The 12,290-nt window shown below is 40.7% G+C and overlaps 1 protein-coding gene across 15 annotated transcripts in view; it reads right to left on the bottom strand.

The window, feature by feature from the left end:
- The window catches only part of PHLDB1 (pleckstrin homology like domain family B member 1), a 180,905-nt gene that overhangs the window by 52,423 nt on the left and 116,192 nt on the right, over positions 1-12,290 (bottom strand). For all 15 annotated transcript variants that reach the window (XM_089678601.1, XM_089678602.1, XM_089678595.1 and 12 more), the window contains one exon: positions 3,733-4,011. In XM_089678601.1, the coding sequence (XP_089534727.1) occupies positions 3,733-4,011 (279 nt within the window). The remainder of the gene's footprint in view (positions 1-3,732; positions 4,012-12,290) is intronic.

Raw genomic sequence — 12,290 nt, 5'->3', positions numbered from 1 at the left:
TTTTTTTTCGGGCGATTTCTTTACATATACTCCTATGCCATCGCTGTATGTCAGCTATCCAGCTCTATGTACAAATCATTATCCTTTTTTTGAAGCCAAGTAAGGACCCAGCCCAAGTAGAATTATATAGGCCTACATCACTTTCTAATGCGGATTTAAAAATCCCAGGCAAAACCTCATTTATTTGTTTCACATCTGGTATCAATAAGATCACACATGTAGGTCAGACTTGCTTCATGCCAGAACACTTACATCTACAGATCATGAGTTACTCATTTTTAGGAAAAGGAACCATTTACTAAGTATGGAGCCTGCCACTGATTATCTAACTTCACTAAATGTCTGGCTGTCTCCTTGTATAACAGCCTCAGTGCTTTCAGTAACTGTAACCTAGAACAAGTATGCAGATCAGTGCCGTTCACACTGATGTGATGCGAATCTGATGTGGTTTCAGAGTGCGGTATCACAGTGCGATTTCTGCTGTGACATGTACGAACTGAATGTGATTTCTGAGGGGACTGGGCATAGCATGAGATGAAATTTGCCCCACACCTGCACTAAATTCACACAGGACCCTTTTTTGAACCAGATAAAATTTGCACCGCATATTCAGTGCTCCGCATAATTGAGTACACCCCAACAGATTTGTCAAAAAACCTTTACTTTCCTTTCAGAATCAACATTTTCTATGGCACACTATACTACAAAACACTGACACATATGCAGGACATTGATTGCAAACAATATTTGTTAATTTGCACACACAAAAAAATATTTTTCCTAACAAATTCATTCAAGACCATGTTGCAAAAATGAATAAACCCCCATAAAAGTCTTAGGAGCAAAGCTAAATTTTAGACAACAAAATCCCAATTAACAAGAATTCAACTACAGGTGAGTCTAATTATTCATTAAACAGGTGTCCAGCAGACAATTGATTATAAAAGGGTGTTACTTATAATAGAAAGCCCCTTTCCATCTCAGCAGTGGCACCACATAGAAGAGAAAATAATTTCTTTACACAAGAAAGGTGAAGGCTACAAAAAGAAAAGCTTTACTTATCAGTCAGAATACTGTAGCAAAAGTGATACACAAATTTAACAAAGATGGAGCTGCAACGATCTCACAGAGACGTCCAGGCAGTCCACAGAAGTTAACACCTTGACAAGCAGCGTCTTCTGATGAGAATGAAGAAGAAAAGCGCCATGCAAGTTCACTGCAGTTAGCTAAGAAGTAGAAAGCAAAACTGGGGTGATTGTGTCCTGTGACACAATATGGCATACACTACAGAGGAATGGCATGCATGGGTTCGACGAAGGAAGCCTCTCCTAAAGCCCATGCACACAAAAGTCCACCTAGAATTTGCCTGGGTCCATGCTGAAAAAGAAGAAGACTACTGGGAATATGCACTCTGGAGTGATGAGACCAAATGTTTTTGGAACTGATGGCTTCAAAACTGTATGGAATTGCAAAGGTGAGGAGTACAGAGAAAAATGCATGGTGCCTACAGTGAAACATGGTGGTGGCAGTGTCCTTCTGTGGGTCTGCATAAGTGCTGCTGGTGTTGGGGAACTGCATTCATTGATGATATCATGAATTCACAGATGTACTGGTCTATATTGAAAGAGAAGATGCTACCATCACTCCATGCCCTTGGTCATCATGCATTTTTCGAACATGAAGATGATCCAAAACACACATCTAAGGCCACTGTTGCATTTTCAAAGAAGAACATTGTGAAAGTGATTCAGTGGCCAAGTATGTCTCCTGATCTGAACCCAACTGAAAACCTATGAGGAATTATGAAGAGACAAGATACTGGATGGACCTTTGTCTTTTATCAGCCAGACTAACTATGTAACTTCTATGGTTGAACTGGATGGACTTTTGTCTTTTTTCAGCCAGACTAACTATGTAACTGTAATTTCTACAGTTGAACTGGATGGACTTTTGTATTTTTTAGCCAGACTAACTATGTAACTATGTAAGTTAGGCATCACTCTCCATCCAGCATCCAGGCTCTAAAAGAGATCACTCTTGAAGAATGGAAAAAGATATATGTTGCAATATGTAGCAAACTTGTTCATTCCATGCCTAGAAGACTAAGTGCTGTCCTACAAATCACGGAGGTCATACAAAATACTAGATATAATAGTTTTTGTTGTGGGGTGTATTCATTTTTGCATCAACTAATTTGAGTAAAACTGAAGATTTTGTAATCTAAGTTATATTATTAACCTTACGTTCATGTAATGAGGTAAACAAATGTTCTATAAAACGCAGTTTTGTCAAAAATTGAGATATTGATTAAAATCTCACTTTTCAAAGGGGATGTATCCATATATGCTGAGCACTGAAGAAAAAAGAGGCCCTGGCCTCAAGACAACCTTATACCTTATCCTGGTTGAGAAGGCAACTTTGAAAGTAAGGCTATACAGAGGAATATCCTTGATAAATTGGCAGTCTAAGAGAGCCAAAAGAAAACACATTGAGATCCTTCAAACTCAGAAGGAAACAAACAGGAAAGATAACGCGAACAACATCCTCAAAAAGGCCCTCACGAAAAAAGTGGCCTCTGAAGGAACTGTGAAGGCTAAGATTCGAACCTGGATGGGTCTTAAGTCCAAACACTTATCAATACCATTTTGAAGAAAATAAAGATTCATCCCACAGAGTACGTCCTGGGAAGGAATTCTTTTCTCGTGAAATACACTTGCAAGTGTGATGTAACCTGTATAAGAAATCAATTCCAAAACCTCAATAGCATATGGAAGGCAAAATCTGACAGACCCATTGTCCCTCATGACCTGGGCTTCAGTAGCTAGTCCAACAAGTCAGCAACTGAAAAGCAGGGTGAGAAAGTGGGTCAAGGGGCAGAAGATGCAAACTATCTGCAATGGACAGTCCAACAGGAGCATGCTGAGCTCCAAGCACCATGTTCCCCTGGTCAAGTTCAGTGCAAAGAGAATTATCAGAGTGCCTGGTGATTCGATTCTGTAGAGCTGTCAAGGAAGAAGGCAGAAAGGCCTACTTAATTAACTTGATCTATTTAACACCAAAGTATCTACTAAGAAGGCAATAGGATCCCTGGCTTTATAATCCAGTGTTGTAAGATTAAGTTCCTGTGTCCTGTAATGTACGATCAAGAAATATGGATTTATGACAGTTGTCAATCACAAGAAAACACAATACTAAGGTTATGTTACTGTTATGTGGTTGGCGGAGATTCAAAAACTTGCAATTTTGGAGTGGTGCTCTGCGGTAGAGGACTGTTTATCTGTAGGTATTATCTGTCTAGTATCGAGGGGACTCTTTCACATAAAAGTATATAGCATATTTAATAACAGTATACGCTCACTTTAAGACACCTGCACTACTATTTATTGCAAATTATATAATGGAAACAGTCGGTAACCCTACTGCATAAATCAGGGGTCTCCAAACTTTTTAATCAAAGGGCCAGTTTACTGTGCTTCAGACTTTAGGGGGGCCAGAATGTGGCCAGTGGGAGTAGAAAATATCCTCGTGTCAGTGGGAGTAAACAACGTCCCATCTTTGGTATTAGGGGAAATATTAGTGCCTGTTGATGTCAGTGGGAGGAACAGTGCCCCATCATTGGTGCCAGTTGTGGGAATAGTGTCATTGGGAATAGTGGCCCAAGGGCATAAAAGTATGCAAGAACATTAAAAAGTCGTCAAAAATGATTAAACTAAAGCTTAAAGATACACTCACTTCATGCTGGGTACTCTCTGTGCTGCTATTTTCCTCTTTGTGAGCTTCTTCCTCATTGTGTCCTCCCCTTAATTTCATTAGGCTCCCAGTATTTTCGTGACTGTTCCCTAGACTACCATCCCACGATGGTCTCCGACAATGTAAAGGTGAAGTCCTTTCAATACTGGAACCTAGTAAGGTAAATGCCTGAGGTTCTTGTAGCTGAGCAGGTGGAGTGGTTTCTTCTGTCTTACTGTATTCGGCACACAAATTCAAAATAGTCTCCAGCCTCTGCCGCTCCTGACAGAAACAAAATGCATATTGTTGAGTAGTAGAACACTACAATTTGACTATCATGTTATACATTTTTTTTTTTAAGCAGCTTGTGGTTTTACAAACATGAAAACATTTTTAACAATCTAAAAGTTAAAATCAGCTTTATAAGTGCACTTGTAACAAAACAGCTACTACTGTGCGTGATACGTTACTTCTGTGTTTGGTCCAGGTGAAGCCCAATTGTAGCCATAACCAGTATTAAACCCAATGATATATTGCAACTTAACCACCCCTGCCAGTGTTAAATGGTTTGCTTTATTCATGTAAACTGATACAGTCTACTGGTGAGGTTGGGCATTCAAAAACAACAGACTTGCTGGCTGGATCACCAGATGAAAATAGAAGAAAGAAAGCCTAAAAAAGGAATCAAAGAATTGGTAAGCTGCAATATAATAAATGTTTGCTTTTGGATTTAATACTACACACACACACGCAGAGGAGCTAAAATAAGTGAAATAATGCACTAAAATACTCCTGACACTTTTACAATGTTTACAAGTTAATGTAATTAGTTTAAAGTGACACTACAATTGGGCTTTAAAGCTGGCCATACACTAGTAGATATTCCAATGCACATTCGTACAAAAATTCTCAGTACATTCTACGGCTTGACATTCCAAAGTACTTCAAAATTCTGTTTGCCTTTAACATTCGATTTTGAAACAAATGGACTTTCTAAAAGAAAATCACATACACTGTTAGAAATTTGTTTGAGAAAACATTTCCGTCCTGCTTCTTCAAATTTTCTCGTTACTGCAGTTGAAGCTGAACATCGATTTGACCCCAGTAACAATTGAAAATCAAATGAATGTTTTTAAAATGAAAAATTGCAGACTAAATTCTGCTTGTGTACAGCCAGCTTCAGTTTTCAGGACAAGATCTGCTCTCTTCATCCGGTCAAAGGAGGGATGGGTTAGAACCTCTGTCAGACTTTTATTTCTGTCATTTGTCCTGATGAACAGATAAACTGCAAGTTTGGGGATGGCCCTGATGATTAGATAAACTACAGGTTTATAAAAAAAATCAGTTTTTAAGTGACATTCTTCAACTGGATATTCAACGGAGCTCCTGCACCAGTTCAATTCTTATTCCCATCAGTCAAACTGCTGACATTCTCCATAAGCTGCCTGTAGCTTTAGTCCTCATGCACACAAGGAATCTGCTCTGCTCTTCTAAATGCCTTTCCTCTTTGGCAGCAGAGTTTCACCAGAAAAAATGCTTGATGTATGTAAGAGTTCATGTACACAGAGCGTTTGGAAAACTCTTCTGAACGATGGAAACTGACTGCTGGAAAACGTAGGTTAAAAAACGTCAGTTTAGCCGCATTTGCATACCGTGTTTATGTGCGTTTGCGTTCAGAAGCGTTTTTAAAAGATAACCTCAGGAGACCTTCCCAAATGCCCAGAATGCACTGAAAAATAGTAAATAATTAACTATTTCCGACATTTTGAGAGAGGTGATTGTAGCCATATTAGTGCATTTGTGACAGAAACAATTGAGTCAAATTGTATGTTAGTGCAAATAAAAAAAGTATCACAGACAGTACTCAGACATTTTGAGAGAAATGGAGAGAGCAGAAGCAGAGAGAGATCAGTATGTGTTGAGATGACCTGTCTTTTCTGGTTGTATTCTCTATGGATCCCATCATGAGCATAATGCAGCACGTTCTACCATTTTTTCCTGGAACTGACTGCACTGGTGTACTAGGTCCATTTGTATACATGGAAAATGCTTTGCATGCATTTCTGATGATGAAAAAAAGCTCTGGAGAGCATCTGGACATGGAACAGTTAAAAGACGCTTCTAAATGCAAATGCTTATAAACACGGTTAACTGCGTTTACAGGCTTTTACAAGCATTTGAAATGCCAGTAAAATCTACTCCTGAACGCAAGTTTGGTGCGTTCAACAAAACGACTGTAAACTCAACTGCCTGTAAACAACTATGTGTACATGGACACATAGGAAAACATTAGGGAGAGTTCAGGGGCCGCTGAAAAAAAACACTGAACAGCTCCTGAACGTCAGTTTAGCAGCTGTAGTGTACACGAGCCCTAAACGTGTTGGGTGTTAATTAATTTTATTGGTCAGAATATTTTATTCTGGCCATTGAAATGAATTAACGTTCATGTTCTTGACGCACCTAGTGTTAGCGCACATTTATACATGTCAAGCGTTTCTTTTGCCTATATGCTGCGGCTCCCGGATGCCTGGGCATCCAGTATTCAAGTGCCATACATAATTTAGTTGTTTAACAGAGACCCCGCACCAGCGCTATTCTGGTTCCCTTCAGTTAGTTGATTATACAGACTGCTGCACTCCGTGTGAGCACAGCGTTCTATTTCCAGCAATCTGACAACCCCCTTCCTTGTAAAAACTACGGCTCTCCATTCAGCAATGCTCACGCTCCCTGTTGCTGAATGAAGTGCTGTAGTGTTGGATAGGTGGAGGGGAGAGGGGGATGGGGGTCTTGTCAGAAAGACTTTATCTTTAGCCTACTGCAGGGGACAGGAATTCTGAGCTGGCACAGGAGCTAAAATCTGACACTTTACAATATTTATTATTTATCCTAATCAGTTATTTCAGGTACTTATATAGCACCGTCAATTTATGCAGCGCTTTCCATATATATTGTACATTCAGATCAGTCCCTAACCCTCAAGGGGTGTACAATCTAAGGTCCCTAACTCACATCCATACATACACATTCTAGGGCCAATTTAGACAGGATCCAATTAACCTACCAGCATGTCTTTGGAGTGTGGGAGGAAACCAGAGTACCCAGAGGAAACCCACACATGCACAGGGAGAACATGCAAACTCCAGGCAGGTGGTGCTGTGGATGGGATTCAAACCAACGACCCGAGTACTGCCAGGCAGAAGTGTTAACCATTTAGCCACTGTGTGATACTACAACTGGGGTTTAGGTTTTCTGGAAAGCTTTCAAGCAATTCTCTCACTCCATTCATCTGCTCAAAAGAGGGATGTGATAGAACCTCTGTCAGGTACTTATAGCTGCCTTTATCCCCATTTTATCCTCTCTATATGTTCTGATGACCATTGTTACTGGGACCAAAACAGACAGAAAATCCAACGTTTTCAGTTGATAACTGTCCAAGACAGGTTTTCCTTTCTTTCGATAGACCTTCCAGTTGTGTCTGGAGACAGAAAGTGAAGGAATGCCCCCCCAAAGAGAAATAGACACGGATTTCAACCATTTCCTACTCTAGCCAGATGGAAAAAGAAAACAAGTTTTGGCTTTAAATGCAGAACAGTGTCGGGTGATATGGTAGTTATTGCAAAACATATACAAGATGTAGTAGTCTACACTGGCAGGCAGAGACCATATGAAATGTGCCTTCAACGCAGCTTTAAAGTTTATTTATTTTGCTTCTACTTATTACTGTCAAAATGGGGATGACACCCTCTATGTGGCAATGTTTCCCCTGTGTCTACCTGATATAGAATGGCGACAGAGATTAGCTGATTTGCAATAACCCTAGGAACCCACAAGTGAAAAAGCCTCAGAGCTTCCAGGTTCAGCCATTGCTGAGGTTCATCAAGCTCCAGCGGCTTGTCATCCTATCATCTACAGAAGTCACAGGTTTACAGGAGACAAAGGTGAATGACAATATCTGGAATAATGCTCTTACACCCTATAAAAAAGTGAGTGAGTGGTGGTTATAAAAAGACTCAAGAACTACTTTTACTTTGTGCTCTAACAGTTAGACACAGGTGCACTATAGAAGGTAAATGGATTTGTTGGGTATTAGCCATAAAAATCCTGGGGGGGGGCTCAAAGGTTCACTCTGATATGACAAGTCTTTGCTAGGTGGTCTTATATTGAGAAATAGTCCTGGGTAAGACCATTAGGGCTCATGTACACGGGGCATTTGGAAAACTCTTCTGACCGATGGAAACTGACCTACGTAGGTTAAAAATGTCAGTTTAGCCGCATTTGCATACTGCGTTTATGCGCGTTTGCGTTTGGAAGAATTTTTAAAAGATAACCTCAGGAGACCCTCCCAGATGCCCAGAATGCACTGAAAAATAGTAAATAATTAACTATTTCAGACATTTTGAGAGAAATAGAGAGAGCAGAAGCAGAGAGAGCAGTATGTGTTGAGATTAGCTGTCTTTTCTGGTTGTATTCACTATGGATCCCATCATGAGCATAACGCAGCATGTCTGCGCTGGTGTGCTAGGTGTGACTGCGCTGGTGTGCTAGGTCCATTTGAATACATGGAAAATGCTTTGCATGCATTTCTGATGATGAAAAAAGGCTCTGGACAGTTAAAAAAGGCTTCTAAATTCAAACGCTTATAAACATGGTTAACCGCGTTTACAAGCTTTTACAAGCATTTGAAATGCCAGTAAAATGCGTTTACAAGCGTTTGGCATTTGAAACGCAGGTAAAATCTACTCCTGAACGCAAGTTTGGTGCGTTAAAAAAAACGACTGTAAACTCAACTGCCTGTAAACGACGATGTGTACATGGACACACAGGAAAACATTAGGGAGGGTTCAGGGGCTGCTGAAAAAAATGCTGAACAGCTCCAGAACGTCAGTTTAGCAGCTGTAGTGTACATGAGTCCTAATGCTTTGACAAGAGGTTTTTGTTTTCATTGTGACTAAGTGAATTTTAATGTTCTGAACAGGGGCGGACTGACAACTCATGGGGCCCCCGGGCAAAAGGGGATCATGGGGCCCCTGTGTCCTTTCCCAAACTCAAAAAAGCCTATGAAAAAGGTACCAGGGGCATCTCATGGGGCCCTCTACTGACCCTGGAACCTCGAGCAGTGCCCGAGTTTCCAAATGGTCAGTCCGCCCCTGGTTCTGAAGACCCCATTAGAGGTGTTCATGGTGAAGGATTTAAAATTTTCTCCTCCTTGATGTCTGGATGCTTGGCTGCTGTTGCACGGTTATTGTTTCATAGTGTGTGACCTATTTGTGGACACTGGAAAATGTGAGGCATGCACACAGCTGCAGTTGCAGCCATATACTTGTTTTAACCCTCTGATTTCCTTTACATAATATGTACTTCAGAGGAAGTAAAACGCTTAAAGTAAACATTTCTGAGCCTCTCTGTCAGTCAATGTGCCCAACCATAACTTAGAGGGTCAAAAGACAAGGACAGACCAAGTACCACTTTCCCAGAAAAAAAATGGAGATTTCTATACAACTTCAGCTGCTTCCGTCTCTTTATCTTCCAATAGTTTTATCATATATTTAATTTGGAGAGAACTTTAGCGAATATATTCTTCATCACTTTAATAAAAACCTAAAACAAACTTGGGCAAGTTAAAGCCTTACTAAAACCATTATTTAATGTTTTGGATAGAGCGGGTAAGGTTTACTTTTTTTATGTCTGTGACCACAGAGGACATTTTTGCTTACATCCAATCCTTGTGACACTTTTTTCCTGGAGTAGTAGCAATGTTTAAAGCACTCTGTAAAGTGGTTATTGATGGTGCCAGGAGGAAATTTCAGAATGTGTAAAGACCTTCTAGCTGAAGCTTACACAAGCTGTAGGGCTGTCACATCAACCCCATGTGACAGCACTTGGCCACAGTCACCTTCTCCAATTTTTCTGGTGACCATTGTAAGGCCTCATGGGGAATTTTAATCCATACCCCACGCAAGGCAATGTTTTACCGGCATGGGGATGGACAGATATTGCCTGCATCTCAATGTCGTCATTACAAATGCTGTCTTTTGGGATGCAGCAGCTGTACAGACACAGCTGCTACTCCCAATGTGACATCTGTGCAGGTGCGGGTGCACGGCCCCAAATGCACTGTGCAGCTTCTGCATCCCAACTGACAACTATAGGACTGCCAGCACAGAGACGCATGCAACATCTGTGCATCCCCATGCCAGTATAAACAGCCCTGCACAGGGTAAGGATTAAAAAGCTTCATGTAAATGAGGCCTAACAGAGAGGCAGTAAGGGGAAATCCTAAGGTTTAGAGGTGTCACAAGAGCAAGAGCTAAGGGGAAATCTTCCAATGATGACAAGTGATCTAATGACAACTGTCTAAGATGGGAATTCTCCAAACATCAGGGGGATTTCTTTTCACTCCCTGGCATATATGATATGTCCCTAGCTATCATAGAGATTTCCATTCTAACCAAAACAAAGAAAAAGTGTTGGCTATACATGCACTTTGATAGAATGATGTTGCAAGTGCAGCTTAAAATTACAGCTCTTTTACAGCCCTCTCAGGCTCCATTTTGGATGTGGGGTTCAAGGGGGTCAAATCTTTGTGTTAGGTTTTTCCCTCTTCCCTCTATTCTCCAATTCACTGTAAATTGTATTCAGTTCCCCCTTTCAAGTGTGTCAAGTGTGTCCAAGAAAATTCCTTAATCAGATGTTAATTCCAAACAAAACGTCCCTAGACTGAATCTCAAAGCTGCCACAGAATTAAACGATGATCTGTTGTGCCATATACAGTATCTCACAGAAGTGAGTCCACCCCTCACATTTTTGTAAATATTTTATTCTATCTTTTCATGTGACAACACTGAAGAAATGACACTTTGCTACAATATAATGTAAAGTAGTGAGTGTACAGCTTGTATAACAGTGTAAATTTGCTGTCCCCTCAAAATAACTTAACACCCAGCCATTAATGTCTGAACCGCTGGAAACAAAAGTGAGTACACCCCTAAGTGAAAATGTCCAAATTGGGCCCAATTAGCCATGTTCCCTCCCCAGTGTCATGTGACTCATTAGTGTTACAAGGTCTCAGGTGTGAATGGGGAGCAGGTGTGTTAAATGTGGTGTTATCGCTCTCACTCTCTAATACTGGTCACTGGAAGTTCAACATCTCACCTCATGGCAAAGAACTCTCTGAGGATCTGAAAAAAAGAATTGTTGCTCTACATAAAGATGGCCTAGGCCAGTGATGGCGAACCTTTTTGAGCCCGAGTGCCCAAACTGCAACCCAAAACCAACTTATTTCTTTCAAAGTGCCAACACTGCAATGAAACCTGAATATCGAGCTTTTGGTTTAGAAAAAACAACTCGTACAGTAGTGCAAACTAATTAACAGTACAGGGATGACCAGAGACTGCGGACAGTACAGGGATGACCAGAGACTGCGGACACAGTACAGGAGATGACCAGAGACTGCAGACAGTACAGGGATGACCAGAGACTGCAGACACAGTACAGGGATGACCAGAGACTGCAGATGTAAGAGGTGTAGAAAATAGGCAGCCCTATAAAATTAAAATCCAAGCCTAAGACCTAATATAACAGTAATCTATCTTTGTCAATAGAAGATACTAGTGATTGCATTTTTATTGTACCATCACAAGAGGGCAGAACTACTTCCTGTGATAATAGGAAGACACAGAAGTAGGAACAAAAAGTCTAACACTTTGTTTCCTACAGGACAGTGATTACAGTGAACATATCCAGTCACATGTAATTAAGGGTTTTCTGTGTTTGTTACAGCCATTCCTAATAAAACACTTCTGGTTTCTCCCGACCCATCCTTCGCACAGTTGAATTATTTACCGTGTGTGCAACAAAATTGGCGCCCAACGTGGGGCCGGGTGAAAGGAACGCCAAAAGGTCCAGAAGTGAAAAGGAGTGACTACACTGTCCGTGGTGAAGTTACAGAAAAATGTTAGGAGTATGGATATCGAAAAGTTGCAAGACAAAATCAGTGAACACCTGATTCACATGACAGTCGATGATCTCATGGAGACTTGCCAGTTTATAAAGACCTCCGAAGCAAGTATGGCAAAAGGAAAAACCCGGCGCCATTACATGCGGATAGTGAATGAGGTGTTAGATGAACTGTTAGATGAACTGGTAGAGACTGAAAGTGAAGAAGTGGTGACACAATTTCTGCAGGCAACTAAGAAATTCATTGGTGATTTAGAGAAGAGAGATAACATTGAAGCACCAAGCAATAGTGGCAAAGACCCTCAAGCAGAACAACAGTTAAAGGATTTAAAACAGCAATACTACAGTATACAGGAAAAACTTCAAGAAACGGCCAAGATGATAGAGGGACAGATGAAAGAACTTAGCACTAAAGACAAAGACTCAAAAGAAAGTCCTGCAAATCAAGACCCTAATATAGTTGCTCAGAGACTTTCCCATACTAACTTGCCAGAAGTTACAATCAGAAAGGACTTTCAAATTGCTGGCCAGATAGGTGAAAAGGAACAGAAAGATAAGCTGTCCTATACTAACCTCATGCACCAGATTGACATGGGACTGCAAAA

Source organism: Staurois parvus, unplaced genomic scaffold, assembly GCF_062004578.1.
Source record: "Staurois parvus isolate SC_StPar_1 unplaced genomic scaffold, SC_StPar_1.0 ptg000207l, whole genome shotgun sequence".
In the NCBI taxonomy this organism is placed as follows: domain Eukaryota; kingdom Metazoa; phylum Chordata; class Amphibia; order Anura; family Ranidae; genus Staurois; species Staurois parvus.
This window is presented reverse-complemented; position numbering and strand designations above follow the sequence as displayed.